Source organism: Taudactylus pleione, unplaced genomic scaffold (assembly GCF_031769625.1).
Source record: "Taudactylus pleione unplaced genomic scaffold, aTauple2 ptg000522l, whole genome shotgun sequence".
Classification (NCBI taxonomy): domain Eukaryota; kingdom Metazoa; phylum Chordata; class Amphibia; order Anura; family Myobatrachidae; genus Taudactylus; species Taudactylus pleione.
This window is the reverse complement of record NW_028284924.1, coordinates 331,970-356,396: the sequence shown is the minus strand read 5'-3', so window position 1 is coordinate 356,396 and position 24,427 is coordinate 331,970. Positions and strand designations below refer to the sequence as shown.

Sequence of the window (24,427 nt, the reverse complement as noted above, 5' to 3'; positions counted from 1 at the left end):
ATCATCACCTACAATGAATAATTATTTCCAAGACTTCTCCTTGACATGACATATAATAGTGGTGGTACTAAAAGTCCCAATATGCCAGGCCAGCAATTGGCCATTAGTGCATGTAGAGTTACAGTTTAGCGTACACTCTTCCAGGACTGTCACTAGGGATCTGGCTGCCTGAATGCCCCTACTGTACCTAACTAACAGTATCTTTCCCAGTATCACAGATGCTCTAGGAAATAACCAGGCTACCAGTCCAGCCACTAGGACACAGTAAAGCTTTGGTCTCATGGAACCTCTAACAGCCTTGCTCATGACTCTTCGGGGTATATTTACTACAGTGCGGGTTTGGAGTTTTTGCCCATAGCAACCAATCAGATTCTACTTATCATTAATGTGCACCTTCTACAAGAGAATAGTAAGAATTGATTGGTTTGCTATGGGCAGCACCTCCACTTCTATAAACCTGTACTTTAGTAAATATACCCCTTAATCTTAATGCTTGGATTAACTGACATCATGCAGCAAAGTATGAAGAAGAGGAGAGAGCTTACTTAGAAGGGGTGCAGCAAACACAGAGCACTTGTGGCCACTATGAAAGTGCTGCCTTGTGCAAAGTGTTCTGCTGACCTCATGGCAGGCATGGCCCTGCCCTACAGGAAAATAGCCAATAAACACATTTTATCATAGTTATTGGGTTAGGAGCAGGCAGTAGTGAAGCCTATGATGGAGCCATGTGTACTGGTGGGTCAGAGAAAGGCATAAGAGATCCTCATGTTCTGTAGGTTAGGGGGAGTTATTAGTGAAGCCTATGTTGGAGCCACATGCACTAATGGGTTAGAGATAGGTATTAGTGAAATCTATATTTAATCCACATATTATGTAGGCATTAGTGGGAGACATCAGTGAACCCTATGTTGGAGCCACATGTACTGCAGGATTAAGGGAAGAATACTGAAGCTTATAATGAAGCCACATATATTGTAGGGTTAGGGGGAATACCCTAGTGAAGCTTATAATGAAGCCACATGTACTATAGGGTTAGGGGTAGACAGTACTGAAGCCTATGACGGTGCCACATGTACTGTAGGTGTCACGTCCTGACACTGGGTATGTTCATTTATAAGTCTAAGAGCGGGTGGGTTAGGGTGAGCAGGAAGCAGTAATTGGGGTGGCTGTATATATGTCTTCCTCATAAGCCAAACCCAGGTGTTGGCGAGACCTGACCTGAGGCGCGGAGTCTAGCCCACCTGGTAGTCTTCACCAGTGACCCCTCCAATTGGGATTTAGGATACGCCGCACCAAGTGAGCAGGTCGCGGTCCCCAGGCCAGGTACCTGGGAATAGCAAGGATACAAAAGAAATGGGACACAGAAATGAATACGAGGACAACAACACTGAAGAAGAGACTAGAAAGCTTTACCGGAGAAGAACACTGAAGAATGGATTCTGCAAATGAGATATGGTGATTTAGAGGAGGAGATGCGTACACCGACTGGCACTGTGGATAGCACTGGAGATTTGTATGCAGTTTTGTACTGAGGGTAATACGGAGGATCCGTACGCAGGTGGGCACTGTGGGCAGTGCAGGGGATCCAGACACAGGTGTGCACTGTGGGCAGTACAGAGGATCAGTACGCAGGTATGCGCTATGGGTAGTACAGAGGATCTGGAAGCAGGTGTGCACTATGGGCAGTACAGAGGATTCAGACGCATGTGTGCACTGTGGGCAGTACAGAGGATCCAGATGCAGGTATGCACTGTGGGTAGTACAAAGGATCCAAACGCAGGTGTGCACTGTGGGCAGTACAGAGGATCCAGATGCAGGTATGCACTGTGGGCAGTACAAAGGATCCAGACGCAGGTATTCACTGTGGGCAGTACAAAGGATCCAGACGCAGGTGTGCACTGTGGACACTACAGAGGATCCAGACGCAGGTATGCGCTATGGGCAGTACAGAGGATCCGGAAGCAGGTGTGCACTATGGGCAGTACAGAGGATCTGGAAGCAGGTGTGCACTATGGGCAGTGCAGGGGATCCAGACGCAGGTGTGCACTGTGAGCAGTACAGAGGATCCAGACGCAGGTATGCACTATGGGCAGTACAGAGGATCCAGACGCAGGTATGCGCTATAGGCAGTACAGAGAATCCAGAAGCAGGTGTGCACTATGGGCAGTACAGAGGATCTGGAAGCAGGTGTGCAGGGGATCCAGACGCAGGTGTGCACTGTGAGCAGTACAGAGGATCCAGACGCAGGTATGCACTGTGGGCAGTACAGAGGATCCAGACGCAGGTATGCACTGTGGGCAGTACAGAGGATCTGGACGCAGGTATGCACTATGGGCAGTGCAGGGGATCCGGACCCAGGTGTGCACTGTGGGCAGTACAGAGGATTCAGACGCAGTTTTGTAGAATACACTGGAGACTCTTCTCTGAAGATTAGTTCACTGATAGAGGAGGACACTAGAGAATATCACAGGAAATCAGTACACAGACTGTAGAAATCACTAGAGAAAATCACTGGAGATCCAGATGCAGGTTTGCTCTGAGAGAGAATACTGGAGTCGATCACTAGGAACGAGCACAGCGAGGAGCCTGGGATGCTGTCACAGCAGTGACTGTAGTAGCAAAGTTGTACAGGCCACTTCATGTTCCTGGACTCCAGCTATATACCCTTAGGTAGTTGGTCATTGGAGAAAGGAATCAGCCGAGTGACCGCTGGACTACCATTGGAGGAAGGTCCGGTCAGGTGATACTGACAACATGGCGGCACCCCATGACCGCAGCCACAGGAAACTCTGCAATGGAGCATCGCATAGAAGTCTTAGCAGACCCCAGGGAGAATACTCAGCGCGGCACCCGCCACTGCACCTGGCGTCTAACTATCTGGAAGATCAAGGGAAGCCGGCGCCACAGTGAGTAGTGGCCGATCCCAGGCCGCAACCTGACAGTAGGATTAAGGGAAGTCACTAGTGTGAAGCTTATAATGAAGCCACATGTACTGTAGGGTTAGAGGTAGACAGTACTGAAGCCTATGATGGTGCCACATGTACTGTAGGTGTCACGTCCTGACACTGGGTATGTTCAGTTAGAAGTCTAAGAGCCGGGGGGTTAGGGTGAGCAGGAAGCAGTAATTGGGGTGGCTGTATATATGTCTGGTGCCACATGTACTGTAGGGTTAGGGGTAGACAGTACTGAAGCCTATGATGGTGCCACATGTACTGTAGGGTTAGAGGTAGACAGTATTGAAGCCTATGATGGTGCCACATGTACTGTAGGGTTAGGGGTAGACAGTACTGAAGCCTATGATGGGGCCACATGTACTGTAGGGTTAACGGAAGACACTAGTGTGAAGCTTATAAAAGAAGCCACATGTACTAGTAGGGTTAGGGGCTGACAGTAGTTAAGGCTATGATTGAGTCATGAGCACAAACCTAGTCCAGTTAATGAAGCATATGATGGATCCACAGGTACCATCATGGGGTTGGGGCAGACAGTAATGAAGCTTAACATGGAGTCATGCATACTTCCATGTTAGGGGCAAACATTAGTAAAGCCTATGATGGTGCCACATACAGATGTGCCCACATACATCTATCCTCCGTGCACTACAAGTTGTGCCACACATAACGTGGGAGCTCAGTGTGACTCGCATCATTTTGTGCGTCTTTTTACCTTCAAATGCATCTTATTGGTACAGTGATGGAAAGAGGTAGCACAAGTAGCTTCTGCTGATGAAAATGATATGCATCATGCCTGTGTGTGACTGCGGGTGTACCTGCATGCTAAACGCTACGTTACAGTGTTACAGCCACTGACACTAACGTAGCGTTCCGCATGCAGATACACCCACACTCGCTCACAGAACATAGGAATGCTGCATATCATTTTCATCAGCAAAAGCTGCTTGTGCTATCTAGTCGCATAGTTGTGCAAATAAGACGCATTTAAAGGTAAAAAGACGCGCAACAAGACGCTTGGTGCTACCGAGTTACGCCACGGCATGGCGCGACTAGAAGGGCTGTGTAATGCGCAAGGAGGCTAGATGTTTTTATTATTATTACCAGTTACTTATATAGCGCACACATGTTCCGCAGCACTTTTACAGAGAATATTTGACCATTCACATCAGTCCTTGCCCCAGTGGAGCTTACACTCTATGTCCCCTACCACATGTGTGTGCTCTTACACACTAGGGTTAATTTGTGTTGGGAGCCAATTAACCTACCAGTATAATTTTGGAGTGTGGAAGGAAACCGGAGCACCCACACTGATAGATGTATGTGGACCCATCTGTATGCTGCAGGCATAGGGGCAGACATGAGCTATGTATATGGTGGAGCTAAGGTTTCTTCTGGGTTAGAGGGGAGACATCACAAATTCCTGGCTGAACTAGACCTTGAAATCCTGGACTCCTATAATCCCAAACCTCATATTTTACTAGTGTCCCCAACATGTTACCTAATCTCCCTGCAGCCTCACCAACAGTGCATTGTTATTTCAGGCTGAGCTGCTATCACGGCACGGAATGTCTGTGACCTCTGACTGGTTACTTGCAGATCACTAAGTTAATGGGACACCAACCTTATCAGATGTTTTTGTGTGTCCTGGTTCTGGCTGCTCGCCTAGAATTGTGCTCAGAGTCTGAACAAAGTTGTGACAAGGACGAGTCAGATCCAAATTATGCAGCCACTTACCTAAGGGAACCAGCACTGGCATCATGTGCAAAAAAATAAGTTTGATGTAGGATGGTGTATGTGTTAGACTATACAAGGCTGATGGACCTGTGACGTCACACCCACGTGATCCGGCCTGAAAGGGGGAGGGGAGGGGATACTAATGGGGGACCAAAAGTGTCCGCTCGCCACGCTTCGGGCACGGTGGCTCGCCACAAATATTTGTTCCCCCTCTGTGCCCTAGTGGATGGTAACGCAGGAGCGGTCCAGCCTCCTGCAGCGGTCACATGGTGGATACGTCACAGAGGTCCTTTAGCCACATAGGAAATAGCAGCAACCTTATATATAGCGCAAACACACAGCTAATATACATCCAAATATTGCAAAAAGCACTTGGCAGTTTTCACTATGGTCACACTAGTGGGTAAAGCTTCAACAACAGAAAGCAAATAAATCCATCTAAATAAAGAAAATATAATATTATATTATATATATATATATATATATATATATATATATATACATACATATATATACATATACATATATACACACACACACACACACATACATACATATATATATATATATATATATATATACAGTCAGGTGCATAAATATTGGGACATTGACAGAATTTTCATATTTTGGCCTCTATTCACCACCACAATGGCTTTGAAATGAAACAAACAAGATGTGCTTTAACTGCAGACTTTCAGAATTAATTTGAGGGTAATTACATCCAAATCAGGTGAACGGTGTAGGAATTACAACGGTTTCTATATGTGCCTCCCGCTTTTTAAGGGGCCAAAAGTAATGGGACTATCAACTCAAAAGCTATTTCTTGGACAGGTGTGGGATATTCCCTCGTTATTTTATTATCAATTAAGCAGGTAAAAGATCTGGAGTTGATTCTAGGTGTGACTTTTGCATTTGAAATCAGTTGATGTCGACTTTCAATATCAGATCCAAAGAGCTGTCACTATCAGTGAAGCAAGCCATCATTAGGCTGAAAAATCAAAACAAACCCATCAGAGAGATAGCAAAAACATTAGGTGTGGCCAAATCAACTGTTTGGAACATTCTTAAAAAGAAAGAACGCACCGGAGAGCTCAGCAACACCAAAAGACCCGGAAGACCACGGAAAACAACTGTGGTGGATGACAGAAGAATTATTTCCCTGGTGAAGAAAAACCTCTTCACAACAGTTGGCCAAATCAAGAACACTCTCCAGGAGGTAGGTGTATATATGTCAAAGTCAACAATCAAGAGAAGACTTCACAAGAGTGAATATAGAGGGTTCACCACAAGATGTAAACCATTGGTGAGCCTCAAAAACAGGAAGACCAGATTACAGTTTGCCAAACAACATCTAAAAAAGCCATTACAGTTCTGGAACAACATCCTATGGACAGATGAGACAAAGATCAACTTGTACCAGAGTGATGGAAAGAGAAGAGTATGGAGAAGGAAAGGAACTGCCCATGATCCAAAACATACCACCTCATCAGTGAAGCATGGTGGTGGTAGTGTCATGGCGTGGGCATGTATGGCTGCCAATGGAACTGGTTCCCTTGTATTTATTGATTATGTGACTGCTGACAAAAGCAGCAGAATGAATTCTGAAGTGTTTCGGGCAATATTAAATGCTCATATTCAGTCAAATGATTCAGAACTCATTGGACGGCGCTTCACAGTGCAGATGGACAATGACCCGAAGCATACTGCAAAAGCAGCCAAAGAGTTTTTTAAGGCTAAAAAGTATAATTTTATGCAATGGCCAAGTCAATCCCATGACCTGAATCCGATTGAGCATGCATTTCACTTGATGAAGACAAAACTGAAGGGAAAATGCTCTAAGAACAAGCAGGAACTGAAGACATTTGCAGTAGAGGACTGGCAGAGCATCACCAGGGATGAAACCCAGCGTCTTGTGATGTCTATGCGTTCCAGACTTCCGGCTGTAATTGCCTGCAAAGGATTTGCAACAAAGTATTAAAAAGTGAAAGTTAGATTTAGGATTGTTTAGTTTGTCCCATTACTTTTGGCCCCTTAAAAAGTGGGAGGCACATATAGAAACCGTTGTAATTCCTACACCGTTCACCTGATTTGGATGTAATTACCTTCAAATTAAATCTGAAAGTCTGCAGTTAAAGCACATCTTGCTTGTTTCATTTCAAAGCCATTGTGGTGGTGAATAGAGGCCAAAATATGAAAATTCTGTCAATGTCCCAATATTTATGCACACAGCTAATCTACATCCAAATATTGCAAAAAGCACTTGGCAGCCTTCACTATGGTCACACTAGTGGGTAAAGCTTCAACAACAGAAAGCAAATAAATCCATCTAAATTAAAAAAAAAATAATAATATATATATATGTATATATATATATACACACACACACACACACACACACACACACACACACAAAAGTAACTCATCAGTGGGCCCCAGAAAATCAACATACAATACGGAAGATCTGAGGACGCTAGAAAGGTGCAAATATACAAATGTAGACACTGGGCTTGATTCAGAGCCGCTCGCTGCTGGCGAGCGCTCGCTCTGAATCAGGGAGTGCTTTTTTTTTTTTCTCCAGCCCGCTCGCAAAGCTGTGGGTGACCACCCACAGCTTGTGCGAGCGGCCTGGAGTCCGTCGCGATTATCGCGACCATCCAGCTTGCGACAAGACCCTGTGGTAGGGTCTCGGCTCCCGCAAGCCCGAGTGGACTTCCTGCTCTAAAAGAGCAGGAAGTCCACTACTGACATCACTAGTAATGTCAGTAGGGCCGCCCACAAACGCCGGGCGTTCCTAAGGGAATGCCTGCGTTTGTGCAGCCACACCCCCTACCCGCTGTCACTCACCATCGACAGCCGCCCCATCTTGTAGCGAGACCCATAGCGACTGAGCTGCAGTCGCAGGTCGGGTCTTGCGCATACGCACGTTGGAGGTGGCGCATGCACAGTGGGGGACCATCGACCCGCTTGCGAGTGCTGTGCGCTTGCGATCGGGTCTGAATCAGGCCCTCTGTTTTCTTAACCACACAATTAGTCTATTAGTTCACTGTTATGGTGAACAAGTCTTTCTTTAATTCTGGTTCCTGGGCCCAATGAGGGTGGATTCTTCTTGTAAGTTCTAGGGATACCCCATCAAAGGGTTAGCTCAGACTTCCTGGAATTAGACCCTCTCACCAAAAAAAAAAAATCACCCAAAACATGGCCAAAAGACCTCGTTAGTAAAATATTTTTTTTTTATAAAAATAAATTTTCTAGTAGATAAAATAGTGACCAATATCCAATGCCTACGTGGGGCAGATGTAACTTCACACCATCAACCCACAGGATATGAGCTCTATGGTCGAAAACCTCACTGATGGCGGATAGATTTTGACACAAAAACTTTCGGATCCCTCCGCAGGGGGTTTTGTGCATCTGCGTGAACTGTAGTTTATGCAGGCACACTACATAGTTGCCTACCTTTTGATTGTCCTCCCTGGGAGAAGCCTGGGGAGGACAAGCAGATGGGCTGTGACGGGGGCGGGGCCTGACGGGTCACGTCATTAAGATTGGCCAACATTTAAATAGGGGGCGGGGCTAAATGACACGATTAATGGAGAATTGCATAATTAAGCCCCGCCCCCCTACTCAGGGACCCACGATCGCCGCGGAAATTCTCCCCATTCTGCCCACTTCACTAGGAAGTGGGCAGAATGCGGGAGAAATGCCTACCCTTCCGGGGGTGCGGGGGGTTACCCAAAAAATCGGGAACCTCCCGCGAAAACTGGGAGGGTAGGCATGTATGGCACACTAGCACTGCCGACTTTCAGTGCTCCGGATCAGCTGTCTCTGTGCCGGATCACTTATTAATTTGTTCTGGCGCTCGCCGAGAGTTGAAATGTTAATTATCAGGGTCCGCTCGGACCCTGATAATTAACATAATGAAAAGAGCCCTTTGTGTTGGTTTATTTTTTATTTTCACTAAAGCATTTCTCCACTGATAAAACATGGTCATTATTCAGTATGTGGAGGACAGCTGCCTTCTCCATCACCCCAGTTCCTATCTTTATCCAGGAGGTGTACCACTCAAGGGGCTGGCTACCACCCTGTTTCCCTGAGGGGGTTCTACAGTAATCTGAAACAGTTTTGTGACACCCCTGAAAGATTCCCCCAGGGAAAGCAGGGGTTCATTCCCTGACAGCCTTTCACGTGAATAGCACAGGACTGCAGTGTGCTTGGAGGAAGAGGAGGACTTTAGGACCCAGAAGCTGGCTGTAGGGAGCACGTGTAAGCAGATTGTGCCCTGACTGAGAGAGAGAGAGATCCCAGGAAGTGTGAGGAGAGGGGAAAGCATGTTGTGACCAGAGGCCAAGTGGAGAGGTGTGTGTTTGGAGCCCCTGTAGTTACAGTAAGTGGGGCAGCAGTGTGAAAAGAGCCAGACCTCTGGAGACAGGCAGTGGATGGCTGAGGCAGAGTGCTAGGAGAGCTGCATTATCCTAACAGCAATCACACCAGGGTGCAGACAGCAGAGTGGATGACACTTCTACAAGCTATCTACAGCAGTCATAGCTGGGAGCCTTTTTCTCTATCTTTGCAACTATTGTACCACAGCAGTGAATGGAGGCTGCAGCTCCTGATTAAAAGAGTCAGCCAGCTCCACCAGAGACAGACTACAAAGCGATACAGGCAGCACGGTGGTGAGTCAGCCAGCTCCACCAGAGACAGACTACAAAGAGATACAGGCAGCACTGTGGTGAGTCAGGCTGCTCCACCAGAGACAGACTACAAAGCGATACAGGCAACACTGTGGTGAGTCAGGCAGCTCCACCAGAGACAGACTACAAAGTGATACAGGCAGTACTGTGGTGATTCAGCCAGCTCCACCAGAGACAGACTACAAAGCGATACAAGCAGCACTGGTGAGTCAGGCAGCTCCACCAGAGACAGACTACATAGTGATACAGGCAGCACTGTGGTGAGTCAGGCTGCTCCACCAGAGAAAGACTACAAATCGATACAGGCAGCACTGTGGTGAGTCAGCTAGCTCCACCAGAGAAAAACTACAAATCGATACAGGCAGCACTGTGGTGAGTCAGCTAGCTCCACCAGAGACAGACTACAAAGTGATACAGGCAGCACTGTGGTGAGTCAGCCAGCTCCACCAGAGACAGACTACAAAGCGATACAGGCAGCACTGGTGAGTCAGGCAGCTCCACCAGAGACAGACTACAAAGAGATACAGGCAGCACTGTGGTGAGTCAGGCAGCTCCACCAGAGACAGACTACAAAGAGATACAGGCAGCACTGTGGTGAGTCAGCCAGCTCCACCAAAGACAGACTACAAAGAGATACAGGCAGCACTGTGGTGAGTCAGCCAGCTCCACCAGAGACAGACTACAAAGCGATACAGGCAGCACTGTGGTGAGTCAGGCAGCTCCACCAGAGACAGACTACAAAGCGATACAGGCAGCACTGTGGTGAGTCAGCCAGCTCCACCAGAGACAGACTACAAAGCGATACAGGCAGCACTGCGGTGAGTCAGCCAGCTCCACCAGAGACAGACTACAAAGCGATACAGGCAGCACTGTGGTGAGTCAGGCAGCTCCACCAGAGACAGACTACAAAGCGATACAGGGAGCACTGGTGAGTCAGGCAGCTCCACCAGAGACAGACTACAAAGAGATACAGGCAGCACTGTGGTGAGTCAGGCAGCTCCACCAGAGACAGACTACAAAGCGATACAGGCAGCACTGTGGTGAGTTTTGAACTTTGTGACATTAAGCAGCACACTCACATACGCCTCGGACACTATTATTGCCATAGTACACAGGTTCTCAAACTCGGTCCTCAGGACCCCCAACAGTGCATGTTTTCCATGTCTCCTCACAGAATCGCAAGTGAAATAATTAGTTCCACCTGTGGATCTTTTCAAATATGTCAGTGAGTAATGAATACACCTGTGCACCTGCTGGGAGACCTGCAAAACGTGAACTGTGTGGGGTCCTGAGGACCGAGTTTGAGAACCACTGCCATAGTACATTGGGACAGCCAGTTTTTGGAGCGAAGCTACAGTAACTTTCCTGGTATAATAGCTATTATACATTATCCCACTATGATATTGTCACCTGGTAGTTATAACCAGAATCCTCAAGGGCATATATGTCACATAAGGAGAATAAAGTACTTCTCATACTTACCCTTGGGCCCCAACGTGCTGATCAGCCTAGAGCAGTGTTGGCTAACCTTGATACTCCAGCTTTTATGGAACTACATAACCCAGCATGCACTGCTACAGTTTTGCTATTAGGGCATGCTAAAACTGTGGCAGGGAATGCTGGGATATATAGTTTCACAACAGCTGGAGTGTCAAGGTTACCCAACACTGCCCTAGAGTATTGACATTATTCTCATGCGCACTAGTCAAGGGTTGTGGGATTGTTTATCAGAGTTTTGCAATGTAAGTTATTGGTTATGTGAAGTAACAATGAAAATGGTAACTATGCAGTATTATCGGTAACTGTGAGATCACTTGAATTGTATTTTGCACACCATATTTGCCATCAATGTGATGTCATTTTATGACCAGCTGTTCGTTTGTGAAAAGTAAGATTTGCCAAGTGAACCTATTGTGAAGAATTCTATGTTACATGATTATTTCAGTAATCTGTGAGCGTTACAGTCTGTTTACTAATAAAACCGTGCTCTACGGAAATAAACTATTCATCTGTACCTTTGTGTGACCCCCATCCTCTTTGCCTCTCCGAACTCATCCGAAGAACCTGCTACGAGCATACAAGGTGAACTGTTTAGTATTTACCTGCCGGGTGAGACAGTTTTATCGAGGATGTACTGGCTCCCATGAACGCTTGGTCAGAAGAGTGGAGGCCTCTGCAGTAGATCGACCAGTATAGCTGGAACCCCTTTGGCTACATGGGCTGCTCCAAAAGATAGTCCCACATCTGTCATGATTATTGTGGAAGTACACCTACACACTCACATGTGGCCTGTCCCAGCATCCTCCGCTTGGTGGCTCCAGCAGTCAGAAGATACCATAAACAGAATGCAGGAAAAACACTGCACTATTCAGTACAGTTATATTACAAGAGCTGTGTTCCTACAGAGATTCCCAGACAGACAGTTGTCACCTCTCCAGTATACCAGGAAGAATGAATATCAGGCTGGCAATAGGCTCCATTTTGTAATGGTATATGACCATGTGATAGTTGCTGTAACTTTGTGATTCGCTCCATCTCATGAGGGTTGTAACGATTCGCTCTTCTGCTGCCGAGGTTGTCAAAGCCCCTCCCACATGAGTATTCCAATATATAGGTGACAGCTGGAAGAGACAGATGGTTATCTCCTATCCAGCCAGAGGACTACAAGATCAAAAACCAAGTGGTGGAACCAGGATACAGAGAAGTCAAAGAAAAAATATGAAAACAACAGAAGAGGCTTCTCTATTTAGGCCCTTCTCACATCTCAGTGGGCAATAAGCAAGGGTGTGATATGTATTATCGCCGACCGCATGGTTCAATTCCCGACAGCGGCTGCCCAACAAAGGAGGAAATCCTAATCGTCCTAAAGGTAAGTATTTACTAACCTAACCTAACCCTCCTTAGGGGTGCCTAACCTCCCCCCCTGTGCCTAAACCTAACCCCCCTTTCCCCGCCGCCTAAACCTAAGTCCCCCGGGGGGGGTTGTCTAACCCTAACCTCCCCCCAAGGGTGCCTAACCCTAACCCTCCATCCCCCTAGCCTAACCCTAACCTCCTCCCGGGGGGTGCCAGACCCCAGGTCCCCCCCGGGAGCCCTAAACCTAACCCTCCCCCCCCACGGCTGTCCGCTGCAGCGCCCGACATCCGCTCGATCGGGATGCCGGGCGCCGGTCTCCCGACGTTGGGCAAATGACAGGCGTCTAGATTTAGATTTAGACGCCTGTCATTTGTCCCTAGTCAGGATAAAGCAGTCTGGAAGCCGGCGGTCGGCATTTAGACCGTCGGGTTCCAGACTACATCCCATAAGCAAACTTTTTGACAGTGAACCATCTTCAGAAAAGAGGGTGTGGTTGTGAAAAATAGCAAGTGGCTTTATTTGGGGCGTGTCTATTTTTTTTTTTCTTTTAATAGCCTATTGATATGTGGCAGGATAATACAGCAAATCATCCCTAAGGGAGTGTGAGAGTATCAGTGCATACCTCCCAACAAATGTACTTTTGAAATCGGAACCTTTGAAATCGGAACCTCATGCTTGTTGAAAAAGGGCATGGCCTTGAGGCACGTTCCCCATTTTCTCTGGAGGCTCTCTTCCCTGCACTGGCCAGGTTCTCCTCCCTGCACTGGCCAGACTCTCCTCCCTGCACTGGCCAGGCTTTCCTCCCTGCACTGGCCAGGCTCTCTTCCCTGCACAGGCCAGGCTCTCTTCCCTGCACAGGCCAGGCTCTCCTCCCTGCACTGGCCAGGCTCTCCTCCCTGCACTGGCCAGGCTCTCCTCCCTGCACTGGCCAGGCTCTCCTCCCTGCACTGTTTAGATCAGGGGTGGGGAACCTTTTTTCTGCCAAGGGCAATTTTTATATATATATACCCCATTATTCGCAGGCCTGGTGCAGGCAATGCCCCTTCGCATGATGTCACATGGGGGCTGGACCACAACCGCCGATGATTACAGCATTTCCCAAAGCATCCTGAGGATGCTCCGGGGAGTTATAAGGACAGCGGTGTGACCGTCTGAAGCATCCTAGGGACGCTCCAGGAGGCACTGCTGTATAGATTCTGGCTGCAGGGTGCCATTGTAGACACCCTGCTAGCCAGATGAGGCTAGCAGAAAAAAAGCTCCAAGGGCCAGACCAAATGATTCCGGGGGCCTTATATGGCCCCCGGGCCTGAGGTTCCCCATCCCTGGTTTAGATGCTGTGCACATGTGCGAAGCATCTATTCAGTAGTCAGTCACTGCTCTGCTGCCGTAGTATAGAATGGACTAGAGAAGGTGTGAGGATGTACCGGTGGGAGTAGGGTAGCTGTGAGGGTGTACCGGTGTGATCAGTAAAGGTAGGTGTAAGGCCGTATCCATGAAAGTAGTATAGATGGGAGTATAATAGGTGTATATACCAGTGTAGATGGGAGTAGGGATGTGGTACAACAGTCGACATTCAGAATGTCAACTTGGAAGGGATGTTGACACTGTCATAATGAGCAGCACAGACGGTGTACTGGTTAGCATTACTGCCTCACAGCACTGAGGTCATGGGTTCAATTCCCACTATGGCCCTACCTGAGTGGTGTAAATGAAGAGCAGCAGAAGAGGTGGACCGACGGTGTCAAAAGTGGCAGCGAAAAAAACTATTCTCCCCATCTTGTCATAAATGCTGGGAATGTAGGAAAGGGATGGGGTAAAGGTGTAATGCAGCAACTCAATGGTCTTTTTAAGGGAATGGTGCACTGGAGGGCTTAACACTTTTGAAGTTCTTGGCTTTTCCGGGTAGGGGCTATTCCTATACTGGAATAAGTGCTGGACGTTCAGGTGCCAGTGTATCAAAATCATGGTCATGTTTACCGCCACATGTTCCGTACACTTGGAAGCCAGGGAGCTATCAGAGGATTGAGTCAGGGTCAAAGCCAAAGGGTTCAGTACACTGTGAGTCAGTCCAGAGCAGCAAAGGGAAGGCCAGAAACTGGTTCTTGGACAGAGTAATCTGATAATTACAAAAGTCAATAAAAATGCCTGTTGTATGCGTGAACCTGTGATATCCAGATGCACTGCACAGCTGTCCCCGGACGACCCTGCCAAATGCTGCCAGTAACCCATGCAGACCACCCCTTTATAGCACATCCTATTATTTTACATATTACAGGGGTTTGTGACGTGTGTGCGTGTGTGTGTAGCGTGTGTGTGTAGCGTGTGTGTGTAGCGTGTGTGTGTAGCGTGTCTGGATGTACGTATAATTATCTTTTTACTACTCTAAATACAGTTCGGCAGAATAGTGCTACAGTTCACTTTCCAGCACCTTACGGATACACCGGGAGAGGCAGCCAATCAGACTCAAAAGAAGTAGTGAATTAGGCACATGCCTAGGGGCGGCAATTGCTGGGGGGGCAGCAGTTGAACACTTGTTTCATTACTATCAGTCGGAAATTTACCAGTAACTATATAATATTTCCACTGTACTGTACCATATGTCATATTGAGATGGGTGTGAATATGTAGGACATGGGCAGACTGCCTCTACAAGCTGTCCTAATTAGTGCATAAATAATTAAATATAAAATAATATGTCAGAGCTAATGGCTTGTTTTATTATTATGTTATATTAAACAACCAATTGCCAAATGTGTGCTTATAACAATGAAAATAATAAAATCGGTGGGTGGCCATTACTGTTGTACCTAAGGGGCAACCTGACCCCTAAAATCCACCCCTCTCAAAACATAGCACCAAAGTTCTGCACTTGCTGAAATAATTATAAAGTAACTGATGGAATTCTTGTTAATAGATAGATAGGATGTATTATTTAGGGACAGGAGAACTCTGGTGTTTTACATGTCCCATCAACTGTATACACATAATATGCCAGCCCAAGGGGTCTCTGTGACTTGAAAAACATTAATAACTTCTGTTTTAGGGCATCTATATTTATGTAGTCAAAAAGAAATTGCAGTTAGATCAGTATATTGGTGACAGAGGACAAGCGGTTAGATCACAGTATTAGTGACAGAGGACAAGTGGTTACATCGCTATTAGTGACAGAGGACAAGTGGTTAGATCACTGTAGTAGTGACAGAGGATATTGGGTTAGATCACTGTATTAATGACAGGAGGACAAGCGGTCAGATCAGTGTATTAATGACACGGGGACAAGCAGTCAGATCAGTGTATAGGAGGACAAGCAGTCAGATCAGTGTATTAGTGACAGGGGGACAAGCAGTCAGATCAGTGTATTAGTGACAGAGGACAAGCGGTCAGATCAGAGTATTAGTGACAGGAGGACAAGCGGTCAGATCAGTATATTAATGACACGGGGACAAGCGGTTAGATCACTGTATTAATGACAGGAGGACAAGCGGTTAGATCACTGTATTAATGACACGGGGACAAGCGGTTAGATCACTGTATTAATGACAGGAGGACAAGCGGTTAGATCAGTGTATTACTGACAGGGGGACAAGCAGTCAGATCAGTGTATTAGTGACAGAGGACAAGCGGTCAGATCAGAGTATTAGTGACAGGAGGACAAGCGGTCAGATCAGTGTATTAATGACACGGGGACAAGCGGTTAGATCACTGTATTAATGACAGGAGGACAAGCGGTTAGATCAGTGTATTACTGACAGGGGGACAAGCGGTCAGATCAGTGTATTAGTGACAGAGGACAAGCGGTCAGATCAGTGTATTAATGACAGAGGGACAAGCGGTCAGATCAGTGTATTAATGACAGGGGGACAAGCGGTCAGATCAGTGTATTAATGACAGAGGGACAAGCGGTCAGATCAGTGTATTAGCGACAGAGGACAAGTGGTTAGATCACTGTATTGCTGACAGAGGACAAGTGATAAGATCAGTGGTTCCCAAACTGTGCGACCCTGGGGTGCCTCAGGATACTTGCAGGGGTGCCTCAGGTTGGTCGTCCAACACCAAATCAAATTATTTATGGTCAATGTAATGTAAATATGCAGACAAACAGAAGGTCAAACTGTCTAACACCAGATAACTGAACCTAAGGATGACAGGTCAGCACAATATACTTCACTTTATGACTTTACTACATTTTTTTCTGAATTTCACAATAACAAACGTTTGGCTTAGGGGTGCCGTGAAAACAATGCTGTTACTCTAGGGCGCCGTGATTCAGAAAAGTTTGGGAACCTCTGGGTTAGATCACTGTATTAGTGACAGAGGATAAGCGGTTAGATCACTGTATTAGCGACAGAGGATAAGCGGTTAGATCACTGTATTAGTGACAGAGGGACAGCGGATAGATCACTGTATTAGCGACAGAGGATAAGCGGTTAGATCACTGTATTAGTGACAGAGGATAAGCGGTTAGATCACTGTATTAGTGACAGAGGAAAGGGAGTTAGATGACTGTTAGTGACAAAGGACAGTGGGCTAGATCACCGTATTAGTGACAGAAGGACGAGCGGTCAGATCAGTGTATTAGTGACAGAGGACAAGCGGTCAGATAAATGTATTAGTGACAGAGGACAAGCGGTCAGATTAGTGTATTAGTGACAGAGGACAAGCAGTCAGATCAGTGTATTAGTGACAGAGGGACAAGCGGTCAGATCAGTGTATTAGTGACAGAGGGACAAGCGGTCAGATCAGTGTATTAGTGACAGAGGGACAAGCGGTCAGATCAGTGTATTAGTGACAGAGGGACAAGCGGTCAGATCAGTGTATTAGTGACAGAGGGACAAGCGGTCAGATCAGTGTATTACTGACAGGGGGACAGCGGTCAGATCAGTGTATTAGTGACAGACGAACAAGCGGTCAGATCAGTGTATTAGTGACAGAGGGACAAGCGGTCAGATCAGTGTATTAGTGACAGAGGGACAAGCGGTCAGATCAGTGTATTAGTGACAGAGGGACAAGCGGTCAGATCAGTGTATTAGTGACAGAGGGACAAGTGGTCAGATCACTGTATTAGTGACAGAGGGACAAGCGGTTAGATGACTGAATTAGTGAAAGAGGGACAAGCGGTTAGATCACTGTATTAGTGATAGGGGGTTAGATGACTGTATTAGTGAAAGAGGACGTGGTTAGATCATTGTATTATGGGCCCATTTTACATGCGGATTCCAGGAGCCCTGCTCTTTCCTATGGGAAGGAGGTTTGGGGCTATAAAAAGTGAAACGAGCGGACCCCTCTGCTGCCTTCTCACTGCGAGACCGGTGGCGGTGCACATGCGTGACCTCAGGTCACACATGAGCAGAAGGCTGGCACCGGAGGGTAAGTAACACTGCTGCTTCTGTACAGGGGCGTCTTTAGAGAGGAGGGGGCCCATGTGCATCCCCCGTCACAGGCCCCCTCCTCTCACCCCGACGGCTGGCAGCTGACTGATGATGCGGCTGGCCGGCCACCCCAGAATCAGTAGACTCTGGACAAGAGAGTGTGCTCATAGTCTACTGCCAATGCGCAGATTTCCGGGGAAATGTCGCGTCCACCATTTTCCGGCGATTTCCTCACAGCACGTGCGCAACACAGAGGAAAAACTTCCGTGTCTGCCATTTTCCGGCAATTTGAGCAGCGCTGAGAGACCCGACGTGGGACCTTGTAGAGGTAAGTTTTAGACAACATGGGTGCAGGGTGTGCGGTGCGGGCCGCCCCTGGACCCGGGGGCTCGTATGCAACATCCGCCCTGCACCCATTATAGATACGCCCCTGCTTCTGTAGCAATGTTACTGATCATGGGGACAGCTGCTTTTCGGAGCAGCTGTCATAGCACCAGACCAATAATGAATTGCTCCAGTACTTATGTATACACAGCGTTAACTCGCGGTGATGGAGCAGTGTATATAGTGACACTGTGGGGACGATGAAGCAGTGTATTAGTAACACTACAGGGTGATGGAGCAGTGTGTTAGTGATAGTATTACCGGGTGACGGAGCAGTGTGCTAGTGATAGTATTACAGGGTGACGGAGCAGTGTATTAGTGACACTACAGGGTGATGGAGCAGTGGGTCAGTGACAGTACGGGGTGATGGAGCAGTGTATTAGTGACAGTACGGGGTGATGAAGCAGTGTATTAGTGACACTACGGGGTGATGGAGCAGTGTATTAGTGACACTACGGGGTGATGGAGCAGTGTATTAGTGACACTACGGGGTGATGGAGCAGTGTATTAGTGACAGTACAGAAGAGATGGAGCAGCGTATTAATGACAGTACGTGGTGATGGAGCAGTGTATCAGTGACAGTACGGGGTGATGGAGCAGTGTATTAGTGACAGTACGGGGTGATGGAGCAGTGTATTAGTGACACTACAGGGTGATGGAGCAGTGGGTCAGTGACAGTACGGGGTGATGGAGCAGTGTATTAGTGACAGTACGGGGTGATGAAGCAGTGTATTAGTGACACTACGGGGTGATGGAGCAGTGTATTAGTGACACTACGGGGTGATGGAGCAGTGTATTAGTGACAGTACAGAAGAGATGGAGCAGCGTATTAATGACAGTACGTGGTGATGGAGCAGTGTATCAGTGACAGTACGGGGTGATGAAGCAGTGTATTAGTGACACTACGGGGTGATGGAGCAGTGTATTAGTGACAGTACGGGGTGATGAAGCAGTGTATTAATGACAGTACGGGGTGATGGAGCAGTGTATTAGTAACACCACGGGATGATGAAGCAGTGTATTAGTAACACTACGGGATGACGGAGCAGTGTATTAGTGACACTACAGGGTGATGGAGCAGTGTATTAGTGACACTACAGGGTGATGAAGCAGTGTATTAGTAACACTACGGGATGATGGAGCAGTGGGTCAGTGACAGTACGGGGTGATGGAGCAGTGTATTAGTGACACTACAGGGTGATGGAGCAGTGGGTCAGTGACAGTACGGGGTGATGGAGCAGTATTAGTGACAGTATGGGGTGATGGAGCAGTGTATTAGTGACACTATGGGGACAATGAAGCAGTATATTAGTAACACTACGGGGTGATGGAGCAGTGTATTAGTGACACTACGGGGGTGATGGAGCAGTGTATTAGTGACACTACGGGGTGATGGAGCAGTGGGTCAGTGACAGTACGGGGTGATGGAGCAGCGTATTAGTGACAGTACGGGGTGATGGAGCAGTGTATTAGTAACACTACGGGATGATGGAGCAGTGTATTAGTGACACTACAGGGTGATGGAGCAGTGGGTCAGTGACAGTACGGGATGATGGAGCAGTGTATTAGTGACAGTGCGGGGTGATGGAGCAGTGTATTAGTGACACTACAGGGTGATGGAGCAGTGGGTCAGTGACAGTACGGGGTGATGGAGCAGTATTAGTGACAGTATGGGGTGATGGAGCAGTGTATTAGTGACACTATGGGGACAATGAAGCAGTATATTAGTAACACTACGGGGTGATGGAGCAGTGTATTAGTGACACTACGGGGGTGATGGAGCAGTGTATTAGTGACACTACGGGGTGATGGAGCAGTGGGTCAGTGACAGTACGGGGTGATGGAGCAGTGGGTCAGTGACAGTACGGGGTGATGGAGCAGTGTATTAGTGACACTACGGGGTGATGGAGCAGTGTATTAGTGACACTACGGGGTGATGGAGCAGTGTATTAGTGACACTACGGGGTGATGGAGCAGTGTATTAGTGACAGTACGGGGTGATGGAGCAGTGTATTAGTGACACTACAGAAGAGATGGAGCAGTGTATTAGTGTCACTGCGGGCTGAAGGAGCAGTGTATTAGTGTCACTGCGGGGTGATGGAGCAGTGTATTAGTGACAGTACGGGGTGATGGAGCAGTGTATTAGTGACACTACAGAAGAGATGGAGCAGTGTATTAGTGTCACTGCGGGGTGATGGAGCAGTGTATTAGTGACACTACGGGGGCGATGGAGCAATGTATTAGTAACACTACAGGGTGATGGAGCAGTGGGTCAGTGACAGTACAGGGTGATGGGGCAGTGTATTAGTGACACTACAGGGGCGATGGAGCAGTGTATTAGTGACAGTACAGGGTGATGGAGCAGCGTATTATTGACTGTACGGGGTGATGGAGCAGTGTATTAGTGCCAGTACGGGGTGATGGTGCAGCGTATTAATGACAGTACGGGGTGATGGTGCAGCGTATTAGTGACAGTACGGGGTGATGGAGCAGCGTATTAGTGACACTACGGGGTGATGGAGCAGTGTATTAGTGACACTACGGGGTGATGGAGCAGTGTATTAGTGACAGTACAGAAGAGATGGAGCAGTGTATCAGTGTCACTGCGGGGTGATGGAGCAGTGTATCAGTGACAGTACGTGGTGATGGAGCAGTGTATCAGTGACAGTACGGGGTGATGGAGCAGTGTATCAGTGACAGTACGGGGTGATGGAGCAGTGTATCAGTGACAGTACGGGGTGATGGAGCAGTGTATCAGTGACAGTACGGGGTGATGGAGCAGTGTATTAGTGCCAGTACGGGGTGATGGTGCAGCGTATTAATGACAGTACGGGGTGATGGTGCAGCGTATTAGTGACAGTACGGGGTGATGGAGCAGTGTATTAGTGACAGTACGGGGTGATGAAGCAGTGTATTAATGACACTACGGGGTGATGGAGCAGTGTATTAGTGACACTACGGGGTGATGGAGCAGTGTATTAGTGACAGTACAGAAGAGATGGAGCAGCGTATCAATGACAGTACGTGGTGATGGAGCAGTGTATCAGTGACAGTACGGGGTGATGAAGCAGTGTATTAGTGACACTACGGGGTGATGGAGCAGTGTATTAGTGACACTACGGGGTGATGTAGCAGTGTATCAGTGACAGTACGGGGTGATGGAGCAGTGTATCAGTGACAGTACGGGGTGATGAAGCAGTGTATTAGTGACAGTACGGGGTGATGAAGCAGTGTATTAGTGACAGTACGGGGCGATGGAGCAGTGTATCAGTGACAGTACGGGGTGATGGAGCAGTGTATTAGTGACAGTACGGGGTGATGGAGCAGTGTATTAGTGACAGTACGGGGTGATGGAGCAGTGTATCAGTGACAGTACGGGGTGATGGAGCAGTGTATTAGTGCCAGTACGGGGTGATGGTGCAGCGTATTAATGACAGTACGGGGTGATGGTGCAGCATATTAGTGACAGTACGGGGTGATGGAGCAGTGTATCAGTGACAGTACGGGGTGATGGAGCAGTGTATTAGTGACAGTACAGAAGAGATGGAGCAGTGTATTAGTGACAGTACAGAAGAGATGGAGCAGTGTATCAGTGACAGTACGGGGTGATGGAGCAGTGTATTAGTGACAGTACGGGGTGATGGAGCGGTGTATTAGTGACAGTACAAGTTGAGATCATCAATGAAGCAGCATGCTAGTGCCAGTAGAGAGAAATGTGTGATAGTTAAGTATGTTACAGCATGGGTCGAACTATCAGTGTGATTGGACGATCATTGACATTAGTGACAACTAGATGGAATCGGGCTAATATGACAGATGGGATCCTACGGCCAATGTTGCAGCACAAGTAACACTACTTCCCCCATGAGCTCACCCTGTGCCACAGGCGACGTCCAGCACGGTCTGGCAGCCATGCTTCTGCAGCAGGGACAGGATCCAGGAGCGATATTCATCGGTGCGGCTTCGCTTGTCTCCGATGTAGTAATGCCAGACTCGAGCTGCCCGGCCATCCGCATACTGATCAGGGAGCCCCTCCGCTGCCACCCCCAGGGAGCGGGTCCGGTACACACTGTCCACCATGGTCCCTGGCTGCGACGCGTCTGCAGAGCCAAGTGCTGAGTCAGCTCAGCAGCAGCACCAGTGCCCACCGAACACGCTGCACCCCACACACCATACATCCTGCCAGAGCCAATGGCCACGCCGCTCCCTCACACGCCCCCACTCCCACAGACCAATCACAGCGGCAGCAGCTGCGGGAGTTCTCGTAGTGTACACAGGCACCCACCCACCGACCGGCCAATCACAGGTCACCGAGCCGGGCCAGCAAGGTGAGGGGGCAACTGAGCCCTGTGTCACAGATCAAGCAAACCTTCTATAGAGCACAAATGGGATGTTGTCATAGCAACCAATCAGAGTCAAGCTGTCATTTACCTAGTACGCTCTACAACATGATAGCCAGAATCTTATTGGATTTTTTTTTTTTTTTAAACTTCCACTTATCCTCTATAGAAGTTTTGATAAGTTACTGAGACCCTAAATAACTACCATTGTCATTGCAGTAACATGCCATGGTGTAGGTAGAGACCAGCTGAGTTATCTCTAGACAGTTTGGGGTTCATTGAATTAGGACAATGCATCGGTGATGCTCCATTGTCACAGCACCCTACATCACCCCCAAATCACCGGTACATGCCCCTACATTGTGCATTTAAGTTGGCGGCCCCATAGGGATGCATATCAAAATGCACAAATTAAGTCAACCGTATGTATGGGATTTGTGCACAGTGCACATCGGCGCGTAGAGGCTGACATATCGTCCACATCGGCCAGTGTGTACCCACTATCGGCCAGTTTGTATGACAATGTGCGCTCCCCCGGGGTTTTTCATCGCATCGACAGATCCAGCATACATTCTACTCAATCTGTCAATTAGATGAAGGACCCCATTCTTGTTGATGCGGCTGGTGAACCACATAAAGTGCGGTCGTGTGTCCGCCAGGTAAACACATTGTGTAATGTGTACCCGGCTTTAGGTATTTGATAGACTTTGCCTTCCAGAGCTTGGTAAATACAACAGCACCTGTGAAGGCTGCTCTGTGAAGTAAATGGAGGGACGACGGCAGATATCAATATCTGCTGCGGTTCCTTCATCTTAATTCCTCGGAATTCTTAGATATTGTGGTGATCCCCCCAAAACTGGTGTTTTTGGAGGATTTCACACAATTTCAGTTTAATAAATATGCACCCTAAGTGCGTAAAAGTAGAAATATGCATAATATCTGAGAGGAGAGAAAACACAACTTTAGTACTAGTGCTTTATAGTCGACAGAGGGCCCCATTTAAGAACGAAGGTAAATACCAGCAGCATTTTTCGTTTAGTATCACTGTGATACAAACGAAAATGCCACTAGTATTTATCAATACCTACCCCTCCGGCGAGGTCCAGTGAAGTCCTCCTCGTGCTCCACTAAGCCTAACGCTGCCAGTGTTGGGCTCCTGTGTGATACGGGGACCCGGCAGTGCCTGGAAGGCTTCACAGATGCTGGAAGGGCAGCGTCAGGTCTCCATTGCCGTCAATGGGGACCACATCAGTCTCACCACCTAAAATGGCGAGAACGATGCTATGACAAACAGCGTCTCTGACCATTTCTTCATTAAACACAACAGTAATCCTAAGGGGTTAAGATTCATATCTATACAGAAAATTGAAGAAGATTGGAGAGGGGGGAATTTTATGCAACGAATGTCCTAAAAAGAAACACAATGGATTTATGAACTGAAAACTTTGCATCCCGGAGGACTCAATATAGATTTTGAACTGAGTTCATGTTTAACTAGTGCTTAATAACCTGTTTTTATACATCCTGTGGTCCACTATTTATTATTTTTACTTCATTCCATTTTATTTTATTTCATTACATTTCATTTTATTTATTTTGTTATATGTATTTCCAAATCTTTATTTTCCATTTTTCTATTTATTTTAATTTTTACATAGATATCTTATTTTTTATCTATACTATTATCATACTTTTCGTTACCAATTCATTTATCTATATAAGCATTATGCTATTTTTAATTATTAGTCTCATTTAGTCAGCAATTATGCTGATATAGTTTTTTTATAATAAAGTTTTTTCCTAAAAAAAAAAAAATCTATCACACAGCTGCATCAACTTGCAGTAATTGGTGCAATCAGCATAATATAAATTAAAGCAACGACCAACAGCCTGGCTTCCTTGAAAAAGTCCGCCACGTGGACGAAACATGTTGGAGCCCTGACCACTACACAAGCCACCAGCCACCTTTCATCAATAGAGCCAGAGGCCAGAAAGATTGCCGGAGGCACAGCGGAGATCGCTGCATGCTGAGCTACAACCCCCGCTAACAGACTGGGTACAGTCCGCGGACAGCAGAGTGGGAGCGATGTTCGCACATC

General features: G+C 47.4%; 1 protein-coding gene across 1 annotated transcript in view; it reads right to left on the bottom strand.

Annotated features, from left to right (window-relative positions):
* GNMT (glycine N-methyltransferase) overlaps nt 1-22,153 on the bottom strand; it is a 45,981-nt gene extending 23,828 nt beyond the window's left edge. Inside the window, exon 1 of the mRNA XM_088450694.1 lies at nt 21,863-22,153. Coding sequence (XP_088306820.1) covers nt 21,863-22,068 — 206 coding nt within the window. The 5' untranslated portion in view covers nt 22,069-22,153. The remainder of the gene's footprint in view (nt 1-21,862) is intronic.
* Between the last annotated feature and the right edge of the window lie 2,274 nt (nt 22,154-24,427).